General features: G+C 54.1%; 1 protein-coding gene across 1 annotated transcript in view; it reads left to right on the forward strand.

The window, feature by feature from the left end:
- Positions 1-5,874: 5,874 nt before the first annotated feature.
- Positions 5,875-26,038, forward strand: part of PPIP5K1 (diphosphoinositol pentakisphosphate kinase 1) — a gene marked incomplete at its 5' end in the record, with an annotated part of 39,787 nt that continues 19,623 nt past the window's right edge. Inside the window, 23 exons of the mRNA XM_084268131.1 lie at positions 5,875-6,021; positions 6,426-6,621; positions 6,711-6,801; positions 7,752-7,837; positions 8,065-8,219; positions 9,425-9,526; positions 9,788-9,949; positions 10,944-11,065; positions 11,491-11,592; positions 12,820-12,906; positions 13,325-13,400; positions 13,864-13,973; positions 14,972-15,057; positions 15,411-15,539; positions 17,083-17,204; positions 17,922-18,104; positions 18,990-19,131; positions 19,745-19,968; positions 20,964-21,091; positions 21,581-21,695; positions 23,223-23,330; positions 24,645-24,761; positions 25,033-25,197. Coding sequence (XP_084124257.1) covers positions 5,875-6,021; positions 6,426-6,621; positions 6,711-6,801; positions 7,752-7,837; positions 8,065-8,219; positions 9,425-9,526; positions 9,788-9,949; positions 10,944-11,065; positions 11,491-11,592; positions 12,820-12,906; positions 13,325-13,400; positions 13,864-13,973; positions 14,972-15,057; positions 15,411-15,539; positions 17,083-17,204; positions 17,922-18,104; positions 18,990-19,131; positions 19,745-19,968; positions 20,964-21,091; positions 21,581-21,695; positions 23,223-23,330; positions 24,645-24,761; positions 25,033-25,197 — 2,955 coding nt within the window. The remainder of the gene's footprint in view (positions 6,022-6,425; positions 6,622-6,710; positions 6,802-7,751; positions 7,838-8,064; positions 8,220-9,424; positions 9,527-9,787; positions 9,950-10,943; positions 11,066-11,490; positions 11,593-12,819; positions 12,907-13,324; positions 13,401-13,863; positions 13,974-14,971; positions 15,058-15,410; positions 15,540-17,082; positions 17,205-17,921; positions 18,105-18,989; positions 19,132-19,744; positions 19,969-20,963; positions 21,092-21,580; positions 21,696-23,222; positions 23,331-24,644; positions 24,762-25,032; positions 25,198-26,038) is intronic.

Here is a 26,038-nt window from a genome sequence, read left to right on the forward strand (position 1 = left end):
CGCGGAGCGGCGGAGTGAGCGCGGCGGGGGCCGGGATGGCGGACGTGAGAAGAATGGGAACGGCAACGGGAATGGCAACGGCGGCGGCGGGAGGGTGCGCGGGGGGCGGGGAACCGGCCGGGCACGGGGGGGGGGGGGTGGCCGCAACGGCACCGCCACCTGCTCGGCCGCCCCGCCCCGCCCCGCCCGCCTTCAGCACCGCGCGCCGGACAGCGCCGGAGGGGCGGTCGCGCCCGCGCCGGGCCCCCGCCCCGGGCACCCCCCGCGACCCGGCTGCGGGCACGGGGCGGCACGGCACGGCACGGCGCGGGGCGGCACGGCACGGGGCGGCACGGGGCGGCACGGCGCACCCGCGGCGGCGAGGGTGCGGTCGGGGCAAAGTCCGCGCACCTGGAGCCGTGAGCGGGGGACGCGGCGCCCCAACGGCACGGAGCCGCGCCCGGGATGCGGCCCGGGATGGGTCGCGGGTGCGGGCCGGACGCTTCTCAACGGCCCGTCCGGCACTGCTGCGCCGCCCGTCCGGGGTGCCGCGGGGGCGGGCGGCTTCGCCGCGCTGTCACCCCGGGGGACGCATCGGCGTCCGGGAGCGCGGCCCCGGGACCGGCCGCCGGCTCGGAGCGGCATCCCGGGCCGCGGCCGTGCCGTGCCGGCCCGCGCGGCGCCGTTGCCGTGGCGACGCGGGACCGGGCCCCACGTGCGCGCGGCACGCCCGGCCGCGCGACGCTGCCCGCCGCCGCCGCCAGGGGCCGCCCCGCCGCGCACGCCCGGCGCCCGGCCGGCCCGCCCCGCTCTCCGCCGATTGGCTGGCTGCGGCCGTCAGCAGGTCGTGATTGGCCGGCGGCAGGGCCGGCGGCGCAGGGTGCGTTTGGAGGCCGCAGGTGAGCGGAGGGAAATGGCGGCGTCTGGCGTGGCGCCCCCTGCTGCCGCCGGCGGGTTCCCGGGGCGGCCCCGGTGCGCCGGGCCCGGGCCCGCGGTTGGGGGCGGGCGGCGCCGGGCCGGGGAAGGGAAACGGATGGCGGGGGCGGCGGCCGGCCCGCCGGCGAGTGCCGGGTAGGTGGCAGCGGGGGGCCTTCTGGCGAGGCGCGGGCCTAGCGCCCTGCCTGCCCCCCGCGCGGGGCCGCCGCCGGCCTGGCCCGGCCCGGCCCGGCCGCTCCCCGCCGCCTCAGGAGGGCCGGTGGGCCGGGTCGCGGCCGTGGGCCGGCGCTGCCGCGGCTGAGCGCGCCCGGCGGCCCCCCCGGCCGGCGCGGGTTCCCGCGGGCTGGGCTGCCTGTGTCTGCGTCGGTGCGGCCCGTCCCGGCCCGGCCCGGCCCGGCCTGGCCCAGCCCAGCAGCGCCGGTGCTCGCTGCTCGCGGCCGCGCCGCTCGGGCCGGCTCGGGCTCCGGGAGCTGCCCCGGGGGCGGAGCCGCCGCTGCCGGCTGGCAGCCCTCCGGAAGGCGGCCGAGCTGGCCGGGTCGGGGGCTGTGCCGGCGGCGGGCTGCGGGCGGGCGGGCGGGCGGAGAGCCGCGGTCTGCGCGGAGCTGACGGGCCGCAGGTTGGTTTGTCCGCTGATAATAAAGCCAAACGAGCCCACGAGCTGTGTTACGGCTCCGGCACGGGGGGCGGCCCTGAGCACGTCTGCAGTCCGGCCCTGGGGCCACCAGGAGGTGTTTAGTGCTTCGCCTGTTAGTAAACCTCTGTCGGCAGTTACAGTCTCAGGGCCGTTGCGGTGCTGCACTTTGCAGCCTCTTCAAGAGGTCTCAGCAAAACCAGCCGCATGAGACAGGAGCTGCTGTTGCTGCTGCGGTTGCTATGGGAGCAGCACAGCACTTGCTGGGGTGTGGAAGCGATAAGCCCAGAGTTTTTGTACTAAATTTGCAAACGGCGTTGTCTGGCGTGAGGAGCACCTGCCTGGGGAACGTGAGGTGTTCCTGCCGTTGCCGTGCCCCGGGTTTGAAGACGTGGGGAGGTGTGGAGTTAGGCAGTGCTGCTGCAGCAGGCAGAACTGCACGGTTAGGAGCTCCCCTTCCGTGAACTTCCGTGCTAATGGAGCATGGAAAGTGCTCTTTGAGACGCCAAGTCCGAGTAGCTTTTAATTATTAACTCTGCCATAGGTGTTCGTTTGCTTCTGAAGCAATTAAGTGTCTATGATAAGAGTACAGCTTTCACCTTTTGTATGTAATTAACCTAATACAAATAGCCCTGGTGACAATGGGTGTAACTCGTGGGGCAAAGGTACCTCACTGACCCAGGCCTGAACTTCCAGGGGGTGGGCGGTTGTTTGGGTTGGTTGTTGTCAGTGCCCACAGCAGCCTCAGGCTCAGGTGGTTCAACAAGGCACCAGTGTAAGGACTTTAAAACCCTGGTGGTGTGCACTCCTAAAGGCTGCAGCCCTGCAGGCACTTGACCTGGCTGAAACCCCACTGTGGGTCTGTAACTGACCTGTTTGCAGTGGCACCCTCTGCTCTGGGCTCCCTGGGTGTGGTGGCCTGGCCTCTGCCACCGGAGCTGCCACGGTGGGGTCAGGCTGCGCTGGCTGCTGTGTGCCAGGGCTGAAGGCAGCCCTTGTCCTTCATCCCTCTGCCCTTGCCAGGTGTGTGCCTGCGCCTGTAACAGGCTGTGTTTGAAATGCAAAGCGAAGGAGCAGCACCCAAACGCTCTTGGTGCTGGGTGCCACACCAAGTGCAAAGTTAATACAAGACCTGATCATCCCTCCTTCAGGTTCTGGGAGCTGAGAAGTGGGGCACCAAAAAAACCCCAACTCTTTATTCTGTCAGTGTTGTTATCTAAACTGTGCCAGAATGATTTGCTGGAGGACAGGAAGGCAACTTGCTATCTTGTTTCTTATCACTAATAGGGGGCTGTCTAAGGTCTGGGTTAGTCCCAGGACACTTAGAGGCAAGGTCCTCCTCTCGGTGTCAGGCAGTGTGTCAGCAGCTTCTGACTGCTATTAGGTGATTACGACAACCTTTGGTATGATGGTGCAGCAGATCCTCGCTGCCCTTCCTGGGAGAAAGTGCAAGGACATCCTCAGCTGCTGCAGCTGCTCCGTGTCTGTGGTGGGACCAGAGAGTAGACTGTTCCACTCTGAAAGCTGGGATGTACCTGACACCGTCTTTACCTTTGTGTGTGTGTGGCAGAGCTGTGCTGACACCTTTGCCTTGAGCCTGCAGCCAGCACCACTCAGTCTCCTTGCTGAGAGTGGTGGAAGGCCAGACCTGCAGCACTTGCAGCGAGTGGGGCTGGTCTGAGCCTGGGAGCTGTTAGCTCAGGAGGCAGTGTGAGGGATTGGGAACCAGCAGCATCGTGCTGCTCTGCACCTCTCCTAGCTCTAGGTGTGGCAGTGCTGTGGGCTGAGCACTGTGTAGGAGCCTTGCTGGTACTGTTTGTGTTGGGGAGGTTGCCAGGCCTGGCACACAAGCTCGGTGATAGCCCAGCCCTGGAGCTGACCCAGGAGTGGTGGTGAGAGCCCTGGGTACCACGCTGGAGCTCCCCTTGGCCGGGACCAGCGGTGCGTCCGAGCTCAGGTGCCACAGTTACTCCTGGAGCTAAACATTGTGTTTCATCAGGGTCTCTCTTGGTGTAAATCTGGTCAGATAGGGGATCTGCCTTAAAAGGAAATTGGAAGAGGGTTTTGGTTATACCCTCTCCCCTTCCCACACCAGCAGTGCCCTAAGGTCATGAGGCTTTCCCCTCAGTGTTGGGGACGCCTGATGTGCAGGTGGCCGCTACCTTCAGTGAGGCTCTAGGTTTTCACCTGGTTTGAGTATGGCATGTTGTGGCTTCTAGAATAGCTGTAGAGCAAGGCAGGGGCTTTTCTTCCTGGGATAGCAGCAGGAATGTAGAGAACCCGTTGCTTTCTTAGTTCTTAGGGCAAAGGTTTTCTGGCTGCTTGATCTGTTTTTTCCAAGAGGGAGGGGAGAGTAAGGGATTGGAGAAAACAACAGCCTCCTCCTCTTCTTGCATGGCTTATTTCATTAAAGCACCAGCCAGCGAGCTGTGACAGTGTACTTGCTGTGGTTGGTTCTGTGCTGGCATGCTGAGGCAGCAGGGCACGGGAGTGAAGATGGTTTGTGGGCATGTCAGGCACCCTGCCCTTGTCCTTACGTGGCCGTGGTAGGGCAGTTCGGAGCACTCAGAGGCACGCCGGTGCAGCCTGCTCTGCTGGCACTGCTGCTCCCACCTGCAGCCAGCACGGGTGGTGAGAGGCTGATCCGGACCCCACGGTGCTGGGGTGCCCTGTGCCCCGGGAGTCGTGTGGGAGCCGCGGCCCCGGGGCTGGGCACACGGGCGGGAGCCCGGCGGGAGCTGGGAGTCGGGCGGCGGAGGTCGTCCCTGGTGCGGTAGGTGCGAAGTCTGGGGTTGCTGTGTCACCGCTCTGGTTTCCAGCTTCCCCAGTAAGATCCAGCGTGGTAACCGAGGGGCTTGCTGCCGAACCAGTGCGGGGTAGCATGTGGCTGTGGGACCTCATCCCGTGCACCTCTGCTCCAGTGCTTTCTCTGAGCACCTACCTGTTACCCCTCCTGTCCTTCTTGGCAGCACAGACATCCTGTCTGCGTGGAGGCGTGCTCTATTTTTACCCTTCTTTCCAAGGGAGTTTTACAAGCAGCTGTGCTGCTTTCTGTGTGTTTGTTTCTTTTGCCTGTGCTCACCCTGGGAGAACAGATGAAGGTCATCTCCCCCACTTGTTCCTGGTGAGGGGCTTCTCGCCCCCCGTGGAACCGTGCTGGCAGCTGGCACTTGGATGTGCCCCTCTGCTCTGAAGAAGGGCTGCCCGAGGACTGGGAATTGTGTCTGTCTGGGGCAGTGTCACAGTCTGCTGTGGTGTGCTGGCCGTGAGGGAGAGCTTGCTCGGCAGAGGAGGAAGTACAGGAACTGTCAGTGGAAACCATCCGGAGTGTGAGGAGCAGCAGGAGTGTCTGGTGTCCGTGTTTAGGAATTTCCTAGTGACACGAGGTGCTCACAAGGCTGCCTGCTCATGCCCTTGGGCGGGAGGAGTGCGTCTCAGCGCTCTGTAGCTGGGCAAAACGCGGTGAAGGACGCAGGCTGGACGTGCCTGTGTGCGCAGCGCCGGCGAGAGGGAACAGCTGCGTCCTTGGTGCGCACAGGTCACACATACTGTGTGCCCAGGCTCTGGTGCTGCTGTGACAGGCAGTGCTGCTCTTGCAGGTGGCAGTGTGAGACACGCTCCTTTCCTGGCACTGACAAAGCGCAGCCTGTATCCCGGTAATCGGCTTCTGCGGTCACGGAGTAAATCGGAGCCGCTTGCGCTCCCAGACGTCCTGACCTGCAAAACTGTTTCTGATGCTTCCTCTGCGTCCTCTGTACCTGCCAGAGAGTTGTTGCTTCTTCCTTCTCCCTCCTCCCCACAAGCTCATGCACGTCCTAACCTGGTCTCTCTGTTGCTGTAGGTCTTTGTGAGCTGAAAGGATGAGAATTGGCGATTGGGAAGTCACCGTTGCTGTCCTCGGCCTCACCCCAACCTCTGGAATCCTGGTTGATGTCTGTGGGCATATGAGCCTGCCAGAGTGTCCACTGTCCCCTTCCATGATTTAGACAGCGGCTTGGAACATGCATCATTGTAAGGTTCATGTGATTTCAGGGACACTGTCCTTCCCCAGTTGGTGCAGAGGGACTGACTGCACAGCAAAGCTGCCCGTCTAAACCAGTCCTGAATCCCGGACCCCCTACCAGCCCGGGGGTCTCTTCCTGCTCCCTCCTTTTCTGCTGGCCAGTGTGTCCCTGGGCACACTCCTGCCAGATCAGTCCCTGCCCTCCCCACCCTCCGTCACCAGCCCCCAGCAGTGAAGCTGACCCTGGCTCACTCTGCATCTGACCTTCCATATCCCTGTTTCATGCTGTCATTGCAGAGCGGGATGGTCGGCCACCGAAGCTGCAATGTCGTCTCTGACGACCTCCAGTGAGGGAGAGAACTGTGCTCCCAGGTTTGTCGTTGGTTCCAGGGATGATGAGACAGACTTTCTGGGATCAAACATGAAGACAGACGAAACCGATTTCTTTGAAGATGATGAAGAGGAGGAGTCGGTAAGGAGGTCCTGGTGTTGTGGGTTGGAGCATCTGTGTGGAATTCTTGGGTCTCAGCCAGGGTTTGAGCTGCTGCTGAGGCCATGGGCAGTTGGGACTTGAGGGGATGTGGCACCTGGATGCGTGGCATGGCCGTGGCAACGGCGGTGTTGTTTCTGACAGGATGTGTTGGACTGTTGGGCTGTCAGACCTGGCGCCTCATGCTGTGGTAAATCCCAGCCTCTTCGCTTGCAGGGCTTTCTCAAGCACAAAAGAGGATTTCTTTGACTGAGCAACTTAACCCTGACACTCCTGTGAACCTCTCTGTTTCACTACTTTAACGAGTTTTACTGTAGTTTACTGTAGTTTGAAAACTACAGTAACGCAGTTGACCTTGCACTAAACTGGTCTCTGCCTCCCCTTAGCCACCTGAACGGCAGATTGTGGTGGGAATCTGTGCCATGACCAAGAAGTCCAAGTCCAAGCCCATGACACAGATCCTGGAGCGTCTGTGCAAGTTTGAGTACATCACGGTGGTGATTATGGGGGAAGATGTTATTCTGAACGAACCAGTGGAGAACTGGCCCTCCTGCGACTGCCTCATCTCGTTCCACTCCAAAGGTAAAGCCCCTGTGGCAGGCCTGGGCCTCCGTGAGGCTGGGACACGGGACCTTCTGCTCATCCCTTCCTCCCCACTCCCTGTGTTTCAGGATTCCCCCTGGATAAAGCGGTTGCTTATGCCAAGCTGTGCAAGCCATTCCTGATTAATGACCTTGATATGCAGTATTACATCCAGGACAGGTAGGTGTCTGTGACCCACTGCAGCCCCTTCCGTCCTCCTTGGAGTCCTCTCCTTGGCATGCTGCACAAACATCATCTCCCTGGCCACGAGCAAACGAGCAGGGTGGGCAGGAAAGGGGACCTTAGCAGTGGCTTTTAGGGGCTGTTTCTCCAGAGCACAGAGGGAATGGGCTTGGGGGTAAAACTGTCAAGATGGCATCTTTTGTCTCCTGGTGCAGGTGTCTTGTGAGGAAAGGCTGGATGAAGTAAGAAGTGGAACAAGTCTCACAGAGTGAGATTGCCACAACTAAGATGAAAGGAGTAGGAGAGCCAAGGACTGGGGTGGGGTTCTGGGACAGGGTCAAGGTTTGAGGAGGGTGTGTTGGTCAGCTGCTTCAAGAGGCTTCTCCATCAGCTCTTGCAGTAGCAAGCAGCTCACCAGCTGTCAGGTACCTAAAGGTGGGGCTCATACCAGAGCCCAGACCTCCTGCTGTGTCCTTGGGTTGTGACCTTTGTTCCTGTGGGTGCCACAGGCCCCCTGAGTGTAACTGATTAAAAACTGCAGTTTCTTCATTGACACTGCATGAAAAGTGGTTCTGCTGCATCTGCCTGAGCTGGGTGCTGGGCAGCTTAGCGTGGCAGGGCACCCTTGAGAGGGCAGATCTGGGGAGGTGGTGTGTGCTGGGTGTGTGGCTGTGGATTGGGCACACACTAGTAAATGAGCACACATGTTGAGGCCAGGCAGAGATTTACCATGGGACACCTCTGTCAGGAGCAGGAGTGAGACATGCCCCATAACCTGTAGGTCCTGTCTGAAGGAGACAGATCTGTGCTGAGAGCGTGTGCCCCCTGTCTTGAGGCTTTTCTGCATCCATTGGACTTTGCTCTTCATCAGTGAGGGTGAAACCTTTTGCTTGGCATATACAAAGGACCTTTCCAGACTCTCCTGGTGCTATTTCTGTCCTCCACAGGCGTGAAGTGTATCGGATCCTCCAAGAAGAGGGAATAGACTTGCCCCGCTATGCTGTGCTCAATCGAGACCCTGATAGACCAGAAGGTGAGTGTCCATCCTCTGCTGAGAGCTCTTTTCACACACTGGACTCTAATGTATTCTGCAGAGAACAGGCACTGGTCATTGGCTCGAAGGGGCCTCATTCACAAGCCTGTGGTTTCTTGTGGACCAGGGTCCAGGGGACAGATGTGTCTGTCTGGTCAGGCTTGGGCTCTGCACTAGGGTGTCTCGCCCTTTCCTCACCTGCTGCTGCTGCTGTGCTTTGTCTTCAGAATGCAACTTGGTGGAAGGAGAGGACCATGTGGAGGTAAATGGAGCTGTCTTCCCCAAGCCATTTGTAGAGAAACCTGTCAGTGCTGAAGACCATAACGTGTATATTTACTACCCGACGTCGGCGGGGGGCGGCAGCCAGCGGCTCTTTCGGAAGGTAAGGGACACACACTGCAGTTTTGATGGTGGAACCAGCAGATCTCTGGCTCTGAGACGTATGTGGCTTCAGGAGGGAGTGTTGGGGCAGGTGAAGGGGAAAGGAAGGTTTTGTCCTGGGGAAGTATAGACTTTAGTAGAACTTGGAGTTGAAGTCTACCTGTGAATCACAGAAGGACATACTTCAGGGATAGTGCTGACGCTGCCTTCCTCATCCTCTGCCTGACCTGTGTCCCGTTTAGTGGTCATAGAGAACTCTGTCCCTTACTGAATGTTGTGCTGGTTTTTCCTCAGTTTATCAAGATGACTTTTTAAAAAAACCCTTATTTTCCTATTCTCTAACATCATTGTTTCCCTTCTCAGCCTAATCATAGAATCATAGATTGGAAGGGACCCCAAGGATCACAGAGCTCCAACCCCTCTGCCACAGGCAGGGCCACCAACCTCCATGCCTGGAGCTACACAAGGTTGCCCAGGGCCCCATCCAACCTGGCCTTGAACACTTCCAGGGACGGGGCACCCGCCCCCTCTCTGGGCAGCCTGTTCCAGCCCCTCACCACTCTCTGTAAAAAAAAAAAATTGGGGGGGGGGGGTTGAGAAGGGTAATAAATGCAGTGTTTATTCTTAGATCCCACAGGGAACCTGCCCTTACTTACTTCCCCCACTTTTCCAGCAAACAGCTAATAGCTTTGATATATCTTTTTTACAGTCAGTTACACATCTACCATTAATAGTCTTCAGATGATTGTTTCCTTAGCTAACATACAGGCATGCCACTTGGGATTGTGTCCAAAGCCTTACTAAATACAAAAACATCATCCTTTGTTCATAAGATCAGTCAGCTGTCCTAGAAGGAAGTTAAGTTGGTCTCATTATCCCCTGTCATCATTTATTTTCATTTGCCTATTAGCTAGGCTCCTTTCTTCCTAGATCCTTGTCTGCTGGTTTTTGTTCTGCATCCTTGTAGTGACTGGAGTCCACCTAGTGCCCTCTAAGAGCTTTTCTCCTCTTTAAAGCCTGGAAAAGGGCATACCTGCTGTCTGCGTTCTGGATCTCTTTTGCCCTCCATACATAGTGTGGTGTGATAGCTGGGGGGTCTGAGAGACACTCTGCTGATTCTCTGCCTGTGAGGTGAACCTTCACAATTGCTGCTCTGTCTCAGGTGAGGAGCCCCTGCTCTTCCCTGAGGTGTTACTCTGCTTCCAGATCGGCAGCCGGAGCAGCGTGTACTCCCCGGAGAGCAGCGTGCGGAAGACAGGCTCCTACATCTACGAGGAGTTCATGCCTACAGATGGCACTGATGTAAAGGTGAGGGGAAGCCCAGAACAGCTCCCTCCTTCCTTCTCCAGGCCTGGGTGGGTCAAGGTTGGGCAGTGCTTCTTAGTCCCCCTTGGATGGCGAGGGTTTGTTTAAGCTGTGTGGTGCTGCCTGCGCAGCTTGGATCCCAGAGCAGAGAGTGGGGCTTCTGTAGGTCCTAACAGGAGGAGTGCCTGAGTCCATCTCCCCCCCTTCCTTTGGGAAGCTGCAGTCAGTCTGTGTGGTTATGTTGGGTGTACCTTCTCCTCTCAGGTGTACACTGTCGGGCCGGACTATGCCCACGCGGAGGCTCGTAAGTCCCCTGCTCTGGATGGGAAGGTTGAACGGGACAGTGAGGGGAAAGAGATCCGGTACCCGGTCATGCTGACTGCCATGGAGAAACTAGTTGCCCGGAAAGTCTGTGTAGCCTTTAAGGTCAGTATTTTCTCTCCTGTGCACGCAGGACACTCCACAGATGTCTGCTTTGAATCTCAGCCAGTGCTAAGGCTTGAGGTGTGGTATCCCAGTGTGCCTCTGATGTGGCAGCCTTCCATGCCTGATGCCAGGTGCCATCTCTGCTGGTCCTGCTGGCCATGGCACTGTGCTGGTCAGAGATGATGGGGAAGGCAGGAGGCCCTGCAGAAATCACCCCTGTGCTGGCAGGTGGCTGGTGTCCAGTGTATATCTGAGCATTTACTATCAGATTCTGAGAGTGCTGTTGCCTGTCTGACCTGTGCTGGTCCTGCCTGTACTGTTTCCTGGTTGTGTTTGTGTGGAAAGCTTGGTCATGTTTTCTTCTTTTGTTTTTTTTTTTTCCCTATTTTTTATCCTCTTTTTCCTTTTTATTGATGTGGCATTGTTGCACACTGGTGTGCTGTTTTACAGGTCAGTAGTGTGTGAGCCTGGGTATGGTTACAGGACATGTTCAGCAGTGTCAGCAGAAGATGCACTTGGCCACTTGCTCCGGCCTCCGGTGCACTCTGCAGCCCGTGCAGTTGTGTGATACAGCCGTGGCCTTGTTCTGCCTGTAGCCTTTTCCACGTGTTGATGGATGTCTGTGCCTGCCCCACTTATTTGTCTGTAGCTGTCAGTCTGGTTCAAGACTGTTGGATTCAGAGTGCCAGGAGCTGCTCTGTCTTCAGCCTTTGTAGCTCTGGGAGGTGGAGGGACAGCACTGACGGCTTAGTCTGGGGACCCATGGGTTGGGCTTTTGATACACCTGTGAAGGCTCCTCCAGAGGCTCTGCCACCACTGGCTAGTGTGGTGTTTTTGCACTTCTTTGAGGGAGGTGAGGTGGGCATGAAGTGGAGGACAGCTGCTGTGTCGGTGTGTACTGGCTGTCTGTGTGTCCTGCTCAGCTGGGCAGCTGCTGTGCCTTCGCTGTGCTCCCTCAGAGCCTGAGCCCTGTGTCCTGTGCTTCCTCCTGCAGCAAACTGTGTGTGGGTTCGACCTCCTGCGGGCAAACGGCCACTCCTTCGTCTGTGATGTGAATGGCTTCAGCTTTGTGAAGAACTCCATGAAGTATTACGATGACTGTGCCAAAATCCTTGGGTATGTGAAAGTCAGGTTTTGACTGTGGGTAAAGTAACTTCCAGGAAAGCAAAGTGTGTGTGGAGCCTCCTGATCAGGTGCTTCAGGTGGGGATGTGTGCAGCAGGTGGAAGCTTGGCTCTGGGAGGAATGGGTTAAGCATTTTTAGCCCCTGGAGCTCCTGTCTGCATTGGCATTAGCTGTCAACATGTAGATGAGTCTTGGGGGGTGTTTCATTGGTGATGAGCTGCAGTATTGGCGATGTGAAGGAAATCGGTGTCCCTTTGGGGTGCTCTAACTAGCCCATGGTGTGATAGATGTCTCTGTGAGGAAGGTGAGACAAAATTCTGTGGTTGGTTTCAAATCTTTCAGCTGCACCAGTAAGGAGGAGGCAGAGAACCAAGCCAACAGAATTTCTCATGGTTTTTGTGTTCTGATTTCTTCCAGAAATATAATCATGCGGGAATTGGCTCCCCAGCTACACATCCCCTGGTCCATCCCAACAGAAGCAGAAGACATTCCCATTGTCCCCACAACATCAGGCACCATGTGAGTACCTGCCACCTCCTCCACTGAATGCTGGCAATGGCTACACGAGGGACAGAGTGCAGACCATCCAGGGGACAGACATCGCCCAGCAGCATAGTGTTCTCCAGCTGCTGTGTTGGTTGCAGCCCTGAAATGTGTCTGGAAAGGGTTAGGCACATGGAAGAGGTGATAGGTGGTAAATTAGTTCTAGGTCTGATGAGTGCAGATGAGCAGTCATTGAAGGAATTACAGGAACTGCTCGTGTGGCTTTCAGGAGACCCAAAGTCTTTATCAGTGCAGCCTTAGGGCGTGACTATCTGGCTCGTGGTTCAGTTGGCTGCTACTCCTAGAAGATGATTGCTGAGTTGCCAGTGACAAGGGTGGAAGACAATTAGCACTCAGGTTACCCGTGCATGTGGTAGGCCCTCAGTTGGTACTGTTGGCTTTACCAGTTTTCCACCACATAAGGCTAAAACACCAGAGGAAAAGGTTTCTTTGTGATCCTTAGTGCAGCTGTGCACTTGTTTGACATGAGCAAGTAAGTGCCCCAGAAAAGGCAGAGTGAGAATAGGTGTTTGTCCTTCCTTTGTGTGTGATCGTGTGGAGAACATTGTCAGAACCAAACACGGCTGGTAGGGCTGCTGACTTCAGTGATTCCTGGTGACAGTGAGACTAGTGGAATCCACCTCATTCCCTGGGATCCTGTAAGACAGACTCATGTGAAAGGCAGACTCATGTGGCCCTTCTGAACTGAGCCAGCCTCAGTACCAGTTCCTGCAGGTGGCTGAGAGCTGTGGGGTCTCTCTCAGTACCCCCCTAACTGGTTGCTCAAAGACAAGACCCCATTCCACTGAGCCCAGTTGGTCTCTCAGGGGTCTTTAAGTGGTCCTGTGAGCACTGCACAAACTGGGCATGAAAACAAGCTGGGCACAATTCAAAATGTTGTTCTGTAGCTTCTTTAACATCTAGCCTGGTCCTGTCTGCTGCAGATGTGGTTCTGCCTGTTGTATTATGGGATGGTGGTGCTTTTCCCAGGTATGAAACTGGAGGACCTGGTAGTGTTGGCAGTGCTTTGAGTGCTTTACAGCCTCAGTGCTCGTGGCTGCTCTTCTCTGGGAGAACTTCTGCTGCTGATGGGGAAAGCAGCTGTGAAAAGAACAGGTCTGAAGGAACAGTGGGAAACCACTTCCTGGTGGCAGTTCTGGAGCACAGGGCCACGTTTGTCAGGTGTGTCTTGTGTTTCTCCAGGATGGAGCTTCGTTGCGTCATCGCAGTCATCCGGCACGGAGATCGCACCCCAAAGCAGAAGATGAAGATGGAAGTTAAGCATCCGCGGTAAGAGCCAAGGCAGGAAGAAGCTGTGCTTCTGGGAAGGGAGGGGGGCCCATTTCCTCAGTCAAGAAGAGGAGCAGAAGGGTTGAGTGGATGGGGAGAGTGCTTTTTCCTGTCTCCTTTCAAGGAAATGTCTTCTGCCCAGTTGAGGGAGGCCCCTTTCCCCATAAAGAACCTGACACTGGAAGAAAGAGTGAAGGTGTGCAAAGGGAAGTGCCTCACTGAATGGGAAACCAGTTGCTGCTTCCTTTTTGTACCTGTGTCTGAAACCACTTGTTCTCCAGAGTTTCTGAGGCACAGGAAGGAGCCAGCGGGCCTCTTGGCTCTCTCTGAAGAGTGGTGTGAATGCATATGTAGGGATTACAGTCCTTGTAGCACTGGAACAGCAGAAAATGGATCAGGGCTCTTTCTTTCTGTTCAGGTTCTTTGAATTATTTGAGAAATATGATGGCTACAAGACTGGGAAGTTGAAGCTGAAGAAACCAGAGCAGCTACAGGTGAGGGGAGTTCTCTCTGGGGTTCCTGTGTGGGACATGCAGGCCCTGTATGGCAGCATGAGGCAGCAGCCTGTTGCACTGTCCCTCCCTTTCTCCTTCCCCACCCCGTGCACACCCAGGTGTGTGTTGGTATGAGAGCAGAGTGGCAGCTGTTCCTGGCTGATGCAGACCATAAGATGGGGGTGACCTGATGTAACTTACCCCTCTGTTGTGGGTGTCTCTGGTCAAGGCTGCTCCAGGCTGGGGAGTGGGGTGGTTGGAGGGGCCTGTTTGGGTCTGGAGCACAGGGTGGGGATGAAGCAAACTGCAGAGTGACAGTTCTTCTGGCCTGAGATGTTCTTGGGCAATGACACGTCTCTGATGGGTGTGTGTGAACCTGATGCTGGGTGAAGCCATCTGGGGGCCTTGCAGGAGCCTGAGGCAGAACTGCTGGGTGCTTGAGACAGTGTCTGCTCTTCAACAGGAAGTGCTGGACATCGCTCGGCAGCTTGTGGTGGAGCTGGGAACCCACAGTGACTGTGAGATTGAGGAGAGGAAGTCCAAACTGGAGCAGCTGAAGAGCGTCTTGGAGATGTAAGGGTCCATTTCTGGGGAACCCTGGGTTTGTCTGAGCCACTGGGGTAGGAACAAGCTGTGCTGCTGGTGTCCTGGCCATCTGGCTCCACAGAGGTCGGAGTCTCCTCCATCCCTCTTAGCAGCTGTACACAAAAGGTGCCACACTCCTCACATTTTCTTGGCATGACAACCACTGCTGGTTCTTGTTCCAAGTGTGTCTGGGTTTTGGCTAAACAACTAGAGACAAAACCGAACCTCCTCTGCTGTGGGAGAGGAGCTGTAGCCCTATAAAAGACCACATTGATACAAAGCATTCTGATAAATTGGGAACAAATCTTCTGTTAAATAAAGCTGTCCTGGTGCCAGAAGTTTAACAAAAACAAGCTTGGAAAATGTGAAGGGATGTTTGTGTCCTCTTGGGTTTTGTACAGCTGAAAGAAAAGACAATGTGGTGATGTTGGTGTCTCAGAAACCAAAGGCAGAACTGCAGCTGCCAGTGGTGGGCACAGCATGTTCCAGCCCTGTCTGTGGGGCCCAGAGGATGAGCTTTTCCCCTTCCTTCCCCTGCTCTTCCTGCTCATTAAGCTGTGGAACCTGCTTTGGCAGGGGGGTTGCACCAAATGATCTCTTGAGGTCCCTTCCAACCCCTACGATTCTGTGATCCTCAGAGTGGCTGGCAGAGTGTTTCTTCTCTGCGGTCCCATTAATTCACTTGTTGAAGGCATAGATAGGAATTAACAAAGGTGACTTAAACCCTGGTGGGGTATGAGAGCACAGAGTGCTGTCAGCTGAAGAACAGGCAGATAAATGGGTCTTTGAATTTCATTTGGGGGGATTGCTTGGCTTTTTCTATGGGTGTGTGACAGGTCACAGGCAGATGTAGGAATGTTTATGTTCCCTGGCACTTGCTGTCGCAGCTGGGGCTGTATTTTAGCTATTTAGGTGCTGCCAGGGGTGGACGCTGGGGAAGGCTGGATGGAGTTGGTGTGTCTGAATCCCCCTCTCTCTTTGAACAGGTATGGACATTTTTCTGGCATTAACCGCAAGGTGCAGCTGACCTACCTGCCTCATGGACACCCAAAAGCTGCAAGCGAAGATGAAGGTAAAGGAACCAGATGGGTGCTGGGACCTCAAAGCCTGTGTTCAGGAGTGCATGAAGCCACCCTTTAGATAGCTGGGAAACGTTAGTGACCCTCATCTTCTTGCTCACATTGTGTGAAGGGTTGGAGCAGTGTACCCTGAGTGGTGGTACAGGGCTTGTGCTTCCAGTCTCAGGAATGGCAGCCTGTACCATCAGAAAGTAGTGACTTGCTGTTTGGTGCCTGTGGATTTTGGGTCAGGCTCAAGTTGAGGATGCTCTGCGAGGTGCTAACGACAGCCTCTTCTTCCACCCCTCCTCTCCCCCTGCAAGCTCAGCCTTGGGATCTGACTAGTGAGTAGCTGTTTGTCTCCTAGACGCCCGCCGGGAGCCTTCCCCCTCCCTTCTCCTGGTGCTCAAGTGGGGTGGAGAGCTGACACCAGCCGGCAGAGTCCAGGCGGAGGAGCTGGGCCGAGCCTTCCGCTGCATGTACCCGGGTGGCCAAGGTGAGCCGCGTCCGCCCGTCCCCTCCCGTGGGACGGGCCGCCAGGGTAAGGGCTGCACACACATCTGTGGGACATGCACAGCCTGTGTGTCTCAGGCCATCGCTGGCTTTGTTGCTTTGAGTTGGCCTGGAAAAGAGAAATACTTACCTGGATTTTGCACCCAAGCTGGTTGGAGGTGTCTGCTGCAGGGGGCTGGGAGCTCAGCAGCTTTCTTTCAGTTACTGTCCCAGTATTCCAAAAAGAGAAGCTGTTCTAATAAGATGTGTTCAGACACAGAAAATACGATTCAAACTGTGTATGAGGATTTGAGGTCAGATACAGAGAACAGAGGAAATCTGCCTTGGAACACAGATAACTCTGCCTTGGGGCAGGAGAACAGGAAGGTAACTTAATTCCTCCTCTGTAATTCTGTGACTGAAAAGCGTGAGAGACTGAGTTTGCCTTTTGTGTTCAGGTAGAAGTCAGAAGTAATAACACAGCTACTGTATTGATCTGGTGAGACCAGTACTGGATTCTGCTCATCTTTGACTTGTGGGTTTAATTAATTACATTTAATTAATTAAAATTAATTAAGCTAATTTAAATTGAATTGGAGAAGATTTCCTTCTGGAATAAGGAACAGTTATCAGGGAATACCTAAGCAAACTGGAACTAGGTAAGTCCACAGGCTCCTGATGGGATGCACCCACAAGTGCTGCAGGAGCTGGCAGATGTGGCTGCATGGCCAACCCAGATCATTTTTGAAGGACTGTGGGGACTGGGGAGGTGCCTGAGGACTGGAGAAAAGGAAGTGTCACTCTGAGCTTCACAGATGAAAAGGAGGAGGAGGAGCCTGGGCTCTGCAGGCTGGTCTGCCTCACTGCAGTCCCTGGTAAGGGATGGAGCAGCTAACCCTGGAAACCCTTCCTGGCACAGCATGGATTCACAAAGGACATGGCTGTCCTGTCTAGCAGGGTGTTTCTTTGAGTTGTGAGCTCAGACCTGGAGCAGTGTGACTGGGTACCGCCCAGAATCATCACGGGATTCAGGCAGTGGCAGATTAGTCACTGCTGCACATCTCTGGAGGGTCAGACTCAGGAGGTGCATGAGTTGCTTTCTCCCACTGCTGATCTGACTCCTGTGGTTGGCTCAGCCATCATAAATAAACAGGCATTTTGTGCCACAGGATCATTGCAGCTGTACAGGATGTGCTTTGGAGCAGAGGTGCCTCCCTGCTGCAGAGCTCTGCCTGCAGTTCTGGTGGCAGCAATACCTGCAGGGTCACTGCACAACTTGGGCAGCAGCAGACTTGACTGGCAAATACTTGCTTTTTTCCCTCAAAATGAACTTTCCCCAGTTAAGTGAAGCTGGAGTCAGATTTCTGCTCATTGTGCATGTCTAGAGCTGCCTGGCTTGGAGCAGCCCAAGTGCTGACTGAGGAAGTGATGAATTCTTTACCTAACTCTGTTGTTAAAGTAACACTTGTTGTTGTCTAAAGCAGCTCATTCAGCTGTTAGCTTTGCAGCTGTCAGAGTACTAACTCTGGGTTTGCTCTCTGTTGCAGGTGACTATGCTGGTTTCCCTGGGTGTGGGTTGCTGAGGCTGCACAGCACCTACCGCCACGACCTCAAGATCTACGCTTCCGATGAGGGACGGGTTCAGATGACAGCAGCAGCTTTTGCAAAGGTCCTTTCTTTCCTTTGGTCACCTGTCAGTTCCTTGTCATTGGTCTTAGAGTAGCCAGTTCTAGAGGAAAAACTTTTGTGCTGAGGAAGGTCTGTCCCAGGAGCTTCCCCTCTCTGTCGGGAGCACAGCGGCACGCTGTGGGATAGCAAGTACTGGAAATCCAGCATGGCTGCAAATGTATCTTACCTGTCCTGTCCTGTCCAGGATGGGACTCTGTCTGGGGAAGGGTGTTGGAGCACATGAAACTTCTTGCTGAGTATTAAGTGCCTCCAGAGTGAGTGTTTCTTGGATGACTGCCCAGCCAGAGGGGTTAGTCCTTGAGTGCTGCATTTAAAAAGGGAATGAAGTGCCTTTGGTGCAGGGTGGTGTGGGGACTGGTAGAAGACAGGTTCATCTGCACATAAAGCTTGAGCCAAGGGGAATCCTGTGGTGGCCTTACCAGCCTCTGATGTATCCACATTTTCCAGCTAACTCTGTTGGCTGCTCAACAATTGGCTAGACAGATTTGGGGCTGCTGCAGGCAGAGCTGGCCTTTTGCCTCAACCATCTCCAGAAGTATCTGTGGTCACTGGTGACTGTAGGTGCTGTTGCTGTAAAATTGTTCTCCAAAAACAGCTGAGATTTCACTCAAGCTGATCTAGAGTTTGATGGCCAGCCTTCAGAAATGTTTGTTGTATGGGCTCCCCATGGCTGAAATCTTCTCCTGTGTTGCTTTAGGGTCTGCTGGCCCTGGAAGGAGAGCTGACCCCCATCCTGGTGCAGATGGTGAAAAGTGCCAACATGAATGGTCTCCTGGACAGTGATAGTGATTCCCTGAGCAGCTGCCAGCACAGAGTGAAGGCACGGCTGCATGAAATCATGCAGAAAGACGCCGAGTTCTGTGAAGAGGATTATGAAAAGGTAAAGCACCCCTGTGGCTGCTTTGGCTCCTGTACCTGGGAGGAGAATTGCATTGCTCTGCTGGTTTGATGTGAAGGCTGCTGGTGTGTGAACAGCACTCTGGTTAGTCTGAGGATGGTTCTGGTCAGAACTGCAGGATGTAAACAGAATTCAGGAAGGGGAAGGGCAGGTGAAAGCCCCTGCCCATCTCCAAGTGAAAATCCTCAGTTTTGCTCTGCTGTCCCTGTCAAGAATCATCCTTCCTCTTCCTTTAGATGTCCCCATGCGTTCTCTTCTCTTGGGTGCACTAAAAGCAGAGTTGTTGTGGTGTAGTGCACACTGCCCAGAACAACCCCAGCTGCTATGGACAGGAAATACACCTTGCTGGACTCCAGATCTGTGCTCTGTGCACATGGGTACAAATCTTTTGTGGTCCTATCAGTGTCTGATAACTGCAGAGTAGAGACCACAGTCTACATCCAGCACAGCAACTAATAAAAGTACTATAGCTGCTTCTCCAATGAGCCCCCAAACACTACTTTTCCCAGACTCTCAGATCTGGTTACTGGACTGGAATCTATCCCCATTAAGGAACACATTTATCGCCTCAAAAAGCTACTCAAACCTTCTCTGAAGCCCTTCTGCTCAAGCACAGAAGCAAAGTGAGACAAGAGGGGATACTGTAGGTGGAGGGAGATCTGATCTGATCAGAGAAGTTGTTTGCTCCCTCAGAGTTTGGTCCTGAGGAAGTTCTTCAACCATGGCTAACCACCCCTGGAACAAGGCAGCTTTATGCTCAGCTGGCAGCACAGCTTCTGTACCTTGTCAGAAAGCAGAGTGGCTGCAGTGTTTTGTGTTCCCAGGTCACAAAGATGTTAACTAATCTCTGCTGGTATCTTCTCTCAGCTAGCACCTACAGGCAGCGCATCTCTGCTCAACTCCATGACCTTCATCCAGAACCCCGTGGAGGTCTGTAACCAGGTGTTCACCCTGATTGAGAACCTCACCTCCCAGATACAGAAACGCCTGGAAGATCCAAAATCTGCAGGTGAGCATCAGGGCTGGACAGGGTCTGGAGCAGATTCAGTTAGTGTTACATCTCCAGAGCTCCCAGCCACCACTATGGTTTATGTTTGTCTGTTGCAAAGAAGTTGTAAAGTGAAACTGCGTGTGCTGTCGATGTAGAAGGCTCCTACTCCCCTTCCAGCTGCTGGTATAGACAGCTGCAATGTAAAGGAAATGGTGTGGGCATCTTGGGTGTAGAGTGTAGGCAAACAGCCACAGTACAGCCTGGGGGGGTATGCCTGACCATGTCAAGCATTTCCTGGAGGGGAGCTCAAGCTATAGACAGGAAGTTTTACAGTCACAATTTCCTCATCAGTGCAGAGATTTTAAAATCTCTGATTTTCTCTGATTTCACATGGTGGACATAAACCAAATGGCAAGCAGCTTTACTTTTCTCACATATTTTGGAAGTAGCTTATTGCTGCAGGTTAAAACTCCATCCAACGTGTCCAGTGGCTTTTCCAGTCCAGGATTCCCGTGGGTGACATAGTAACCAGAGCCCTTCTGTGCTGGGACGAGCTGGTCATAGCTGGCGCAAGAGATCTGCGCAGAAGCAGTTGGGATGTGAGTGTGGTTTGGTGTTCTGTGCTCTTCAGACCTGCAGCTGTACCACAGTGAGACGTTAGAACTGATGCTGCAGCGCTGGAGCAAGCTGGAGCGGGACTTCCGCATGAAGAGCGGGCGGTACGATATCAGCAAGATCCCTGACATCTACGACTGCATCAAGTACGACGTCCAGCACAACTGTGCGCTCAAACTGGAAGGCACAGCTGAGCTCTTCAAACTCTCCAAAGCCCTGGCAGATGTGATCATACCCCAGGTATGTACAGCCTGTCCTGCCTGTGTGATGATGTCTGTGGTGTCAGTTTCTGACCCTTTCACAGTGGTTTTTTCAACTCTCAAGGCAGCGTACCACAGGTATTTCTCAGACATATAGTGCTTGTGTAAGGCCAGAGCCGTTTATGCCTTCAGATGTGGCAGGGCTGGCTTCCTGGATGAGGATTCTGAGGCTGTTAGAATCATGAGCATGTGACACAGCAGCTTTTCCACGTTCATCGTAGTGCATTACAGTGCAGCGGTGAGCTGAGCGAGCGCTACAGCAGTGTCCTGTTCTCCACATACAAGACCGTCCAGGGGAAGAGAGATTTCTGTGTTCTAACACACAAGCAAAGGCTTCTTCTGATACATTGTTGTTCTTGTGAGGACAGAACTCCTTCAGCTTTCACAGCTGACTTGCTTGTCATAGAGTTTATGCCCACAAACACGGGAGCAGGAAGGAGCCCCACATGCAGAGTGTCTGCATTCCCCACTGTTCTGTCCCTCTTCTGTCTGCATGGGGTGAGCTTCCACCAGCAAGGTCCAGTTGCACTCGTGCCCATGCAGAGCAGGAGAGGTCTTCTAAGCTTTTTCACAGTGTCCCTGGTGAGATGCAGTTTGGCTGCTCCCAGTAGAGCTCTTGAAGTTTTATCTTTGCAAGTGGCAGTTGTTGCACTATTGCTCATGCCAGGTCAGGGTATCGGTTTGTGTGTCAACGACAGGAGGTTCCCTGCTGGTACCTGCACCTCTCAGCTGTGGGAAGAATACTGACAGTCATGTCTGGAAGGGCTGGGGTTCTTAGAGGACTCTCTGTCCCCTATTACCCTCTGTAATATGTAGAAAAATAAGTAGAGAAAGATGCTGAGTGACATTTCACTTTCTGCCCTTGGTTAACTGCGGTGGTGCTTGAGGACAGGACTGTTGAAGTTCAGTGTCCCTTCATGTGTGAATGGAGCAAAGAATCAAGTCTCAGGAGTACCTGTTTTTCTGTTCCTGCAGGAATATGGGATTAATAAGGAGGAGAAGCTGGAGATTGCTATTGGCTTTTGTCTTCCTCTCATTAAAAAGATCCAATTGGACCTCCAGAGAACACATGAAGATGAGTCTGTCAACAAGCTACATCCCTTGTAAGGACTGAGCTGCGTGCTGCTGGGGGGGCAGCTTTGGGGCAGTGTGTTGGAACCATGCCAGAGGAGTGCCCTGGTGTGGAGGGAGGCACTGAGCATGGGTGGAAGGATGCACTGAGAGGGAGGCATGTCAGGGCTCCGAGGGCTAGAAGGAAATGGAAAGGCACATTGAGACTGCTGAGCAGGAGCAAGGTGCCACAGAAGCTCAAACTCACTGCAGGAGGATGGTGGTACCTCCATCCCCGTCCCTACAAGGGGCAAGTGCAAGTATGATAAAGCCACCTCTGCCTCACCATGTATCTGCCTTACGGTGCCACAAAGCTCACTGCTCCTGTGCCCAGCACTCCCACTGTTGTTCTGCTCCTGCTGCTCTTCGGCAGTTCCCAGGGTGGGGTTACTTCATTCTGTGAAGCCTGCAGAGGTGCTGCTGGGTGACAGATGGCAGTTCCTTGGCAGGCTGTGGGTAACACTCTGCTGGTCTTGGTTTAGGTACTCGAGAGGGGTTCTGTCACCGGGACGCCACGTACGGACACGGCTGTACTTCACCAGCGAGAGCCATGTGCACTCTCTGCTCAGCATCTTCCGCTACGGAGGGCTCCTGGATGTAAGTGTCCCAGCAGTGCTCACAGAGTAAGCCTCCCTGAGTTCTTTCCAGTGCCCCTGCCAAGGTGGACAGTGTATGTTTGCAGGTTGCTGCCCTCTAGCCCCCTCGCCCCATCATGATGTGCGTCGATGGCCTCTGGCCGACTCCATCTCTGCTGTGTTTGCATGCTGCAGCTTCTTGCCTTTCTGGCACGTGGGAGGGTTGTTCTTCCTTGGTCCTGACACCACCTGCCTTGCTTGGGGCCTTCAGCAGCCTTGTCTAGTGAGTGGTGTCCCTGCCCATGGCAGGGGCTTGGAACTTTATGACCTTTAAGGTCCCTTCCAACCCAAACCATCCCGTGATTCTGGAACGGAGGCATGGTTTCTCTGAGAGCTGTCCTGCTGGTTTCAGGTGTGTGGACTACTTACCTGTGCAGGAGGACAGCATGATGAGGCAATGAGGATGGGAGAATTGCTATCTTCCTGCTCCCTTCTACCCTTTATTTCACAAGCTTGGCCTTGTTATTTAGTGACTTTCTGTCAAGTCAAGAAAATCAGTTTGCTTACAGAGGAAGTGGCTGAGGTTGCAAATGCATATAAGGGATGCTCTTTACTAGAGGGACAGATTTTTAGGGGACTAATTGTCCAATCCAACCTTCACTTGCTTTCCTAACCCGCTTCCCGAAGGAATCGGCATGCAGGCGCTCAGAAAAGCTGTGCTTTAGACTCCTCAAGACACACTCTCTGATGTATCTTCCCATTTTTAAGCACGGTGTTCTGACCTGCCTTCAGAGTTTGTGTTTCCTTAGCAGGTGTGGTGTCTGGTGTCTGTGGAAGCTCATCACATCTGTAGGCAGTGATGGTGCACATAGGGGAATAAGGTGCTACTTTGTCCCCTGACTCAGGTGTCAGAGGGGTCAGTGTTGCCAGCACAGGGGCATCAGGCTGCACCTGGGCTTGTTTGTGCCAGCGGGACTCATTCCACATCCATGGAGGTGGTGAGCTGCTCCATGGCAGTGGGAGTGGTACTCCAGGTAGGGCTGTTCCATGCAGTGCTGGGAAGCAGTGAGGGGTGGGCTGCCCTGCCCTGCCCTGGGGAGCCCAGGGGTCCAGCCTGGTTCTGGAGACGTTTCGTTCAGCAATACGCAGAAGCAGCTTCACTTGGTCCCTGACTTAGTGCAGGTTCCTCCCTTGTGCTTTGTTTGAGCTTTCCCATTCCGTAGGGCCCTGTTTGCCTCTGTCTGGGAACCTGCTCTGGGTTTTGCTGTTCTCTGGTCAGCATGGCATGGGGGCTTGTTGCTGGATGTGCTCAGACCTGCACGTGGATGGCCCGGGGAGCTGACCTGTCCCTCGGGGCAGCTGCTCCTTGCTGTGAGCACCCTGCCCTCCTTGCAAGGTCGTCTCTCTGCCTGCGAGTTCAGCACGGTGTTTCTGTCCTGACAGTGTTGTTATCTTGTGGAGAGACAAATTCTCTCAGACTCATTTCACTGAATGCTGCAAGGTGTCTGCTGTTGCTTATTCCATGCGACTGTTTATGTGTATATATCAGGAAAACAAAGACCAGCAGTGGAAGAGAGCCATGGACTATTTGAGTGCAATCTCAGAGCTGAACTACATGACCCAGATTGTTATCATGCTCTACGAGGACAACAACAAGGTGAGGGATATAGCTGTAGGATCAAATCCTTCCTGCCATGATGCAAGGCACAGTCCCCAGAGATGAGTTCAGTTGGGAAGTCTGTAACCTGAGCTCCCTCTGCTCGTTGACACAGATGGACAGATCATTAACACAACTGCTAGTTTGTATTTTTAGGTGGGAGGCAGTGAGCCAGTTAATGCTTGTTACCTGTACCCAGGATGCCATCCTGAGCAGTATACCAAACTTCAGTAATCAGTGTCTGCTTTAAAGCATTTCCTAACACAAAATCATTTCTTAATATTAATTACTGTTTCTTAATATTAATTACAAATGGTCAGCAGGAAAAAAACATAACAGAAACCAAATGATATCTGGCATTTTTTTCCCTAATATTTCCAATACAGGAAATATTCACAAATTCCACATTTGTAATTTTGTTTTTTAATTAAAAAATATATGATTAGGGAAATATGTACTAGCATCTTCAGGAAGTAAAGAGAATAATTTAAAAAGCAGCTGGAATTTGGGAACTGGTTGCAGTGACCATAAGTAGGTTTGGCATCAAATTGCATGCACTGAATCCCAGGCCCTGTGCTGCAGGAAGCTGTGGAGCCTGAGGGGAACAGTCCCTTTCCTCCACATGCTGCAGCATTGGAATCTTCTCTTCACAGAGCTGATGTGGGGTTATAATGACAGAGGTGAAATATTTCCTTGTGCTCTTTGTCAGAAAACCCCCAAAAGTCAGAGTGGAGCTCATAGGTGTGGTGTAAATCTGTGTGTAGGGATGGTGGAACGTTGAGTTTACATCATTGGTGCCAGATGCTGTAACAGTTCTGGGTTCCTTTAAAAGAAAAACAAACCCCAACAAATTTATATGAGAGACAGTTACTTAAATCTTGGGACAACCTGACCAAAGGTCCAGGAGTGAACTGGTGTGTTCACCAGGAGTGAACTGGTGTGTTCCTGCCCCGGTGTGTGGTGGTTCCACGAGAGGAGTGGATCGGGAGGGGCTGTGGTTCAGTTTCGTGTGCACACACACACACACACACACACATACAGCCTGATTCTGTTTTTCCTCTGGTGGCTGTTGTCACAAAAGAACAACAGCTTGAATGCCTCAGCTTTGTGCTAGTAGGGGCTGTCCTCTGGAGAGACAAACCTAGAGCTGCCATGTTCATGGTTTCTTGTTGCTTGCGCTTCCCTTCCCCAAGGATGCGCTTGGGGTGCGTGCTGCACCGGCATGGCGAGGCGGCCCAGCCCAGACCCTGGCCATTGCTGAGGGTGGGACTGATTCTCGTTTGCTGACTTGTGCCCCATGCCTCATGTTCACAGGACCCATCTTCAGAAGAGCGTTTCCACGTGGAGCTGCACTTCAGCCCTGGTGTGAAGGGCTGTGAGGAAGACAGGAACGTGCCCACGGGCTTCGGCTTCCGTCCTGCCTCTGCAGAGGTGAGCGCCTGTGGGGACACGGGCACCCTGCTGCCATGCAGGCTGTGCTGCCCTCCTGACTCCAGCAGCGAATTTGGCTGAGGCCTTTCTGTTGTGCCCAGGGCTGTTGGTGGGTTTTGTTCCCTGCCAAACGCCGAGGGCTTGTTGGGCAGTCGTCACATCGGTATCCTCCGGAGCTCAGCAGAGCTGGGAGCTCCGAGGGCCGAGCTAGTGCCTGGGCAGTGCCTGGGGAGGCCACGTGCCTGTCAGTGTCCATATTTTCTTACTGCAGAACGAGGATAAAAAAGCAGACCAAGGCAGCCTGGAGGACCTCTCCAAAGAGAAGGCCATGGATGAGCCAGACCGTGCACAGCAAAGGTCTCCACAGCCTTCGGAGCCGGTCAGCATCCAGCGAAGATCACCGCTGATCAGGAACAGGAAGACAGGGTCCATGGAGGTAACAGTGCCACGGGTGCCCTTAGTTGTTCTGGGGAAGGCCTTTTGCTTGGTTTTCATTTCCTGGTGTTCCTCTTAACGTGCCAGACTTTCAGTCGATTCTGGGAAAGGATCTGCAGAAGTTGAAGGAATTTTTTTGGAAGGCAGAGCTCCCAGACTCCTCCTCACTGAGGAAGGACACGTGGAGCACAGGTCAGAGGAATTGATGAGGAAGCACAAGTAGGGAAATGCTTGAGAAACATGGGAATTATTTAGATTACATGCTCCATAGTGGCATCGGTGTAACCAGCTACGAGATGGCGTGCAACCTCTTCACCCAGCCACAGTGACATCTTTGCCTCCCCTTAGACTCCTTTGCCTCTCCCAGTTCAGCTCCATGTTTGCTGTTGCTGTCTCCTGTCTAAGGCTGGAGGTCCTGCTCACTGGTGGGTTTGTTACAGTGCTTGAACTGCAGGGACTGGAACTGTCCCACATGCTGATCTGCTGAAGTAGCAGAGATCTGCTTTACTGTTCCTGCTTCTCTCCTTCAGGCTGCTGTGTGTGGCAAGGCTTCACAGTCAGCATGCAGCTGACACCTTCAGAGTGCCTGGGGATCGCCCCTCCTTTTGAGGGGCTCCACAGGCATTTTGGCAACCTGTTTTCTGAACCAGTGAATGCAGAGGGTTAGGGCTTGAGGTATTTGTTAGCTGGCTTCCATCCCTGTGTCACTCGTGATGTAATCTTTGCATGCAGCACTTGGGGGCTCTTTGTAGCAGGCAGGTACTAAGTTAAAGGGGTATACTTTCCTGCTGCTAAAGAAGGGAGTCTGTGTCCCAGTGATCCCAGCAAGAACCTGGGGAGAC

The sequence above is a fragment of the Gallinula chloropus genome, assembly GCF_964237585.1.
Source record: "Gallinula chloropus genome assembly, chromosome: 9".
NCBI lineage: Eukaryota > Metazoa > Chordata > Aves > Gruiformes > Rallidae > Gallinula > Gallinula chloropus.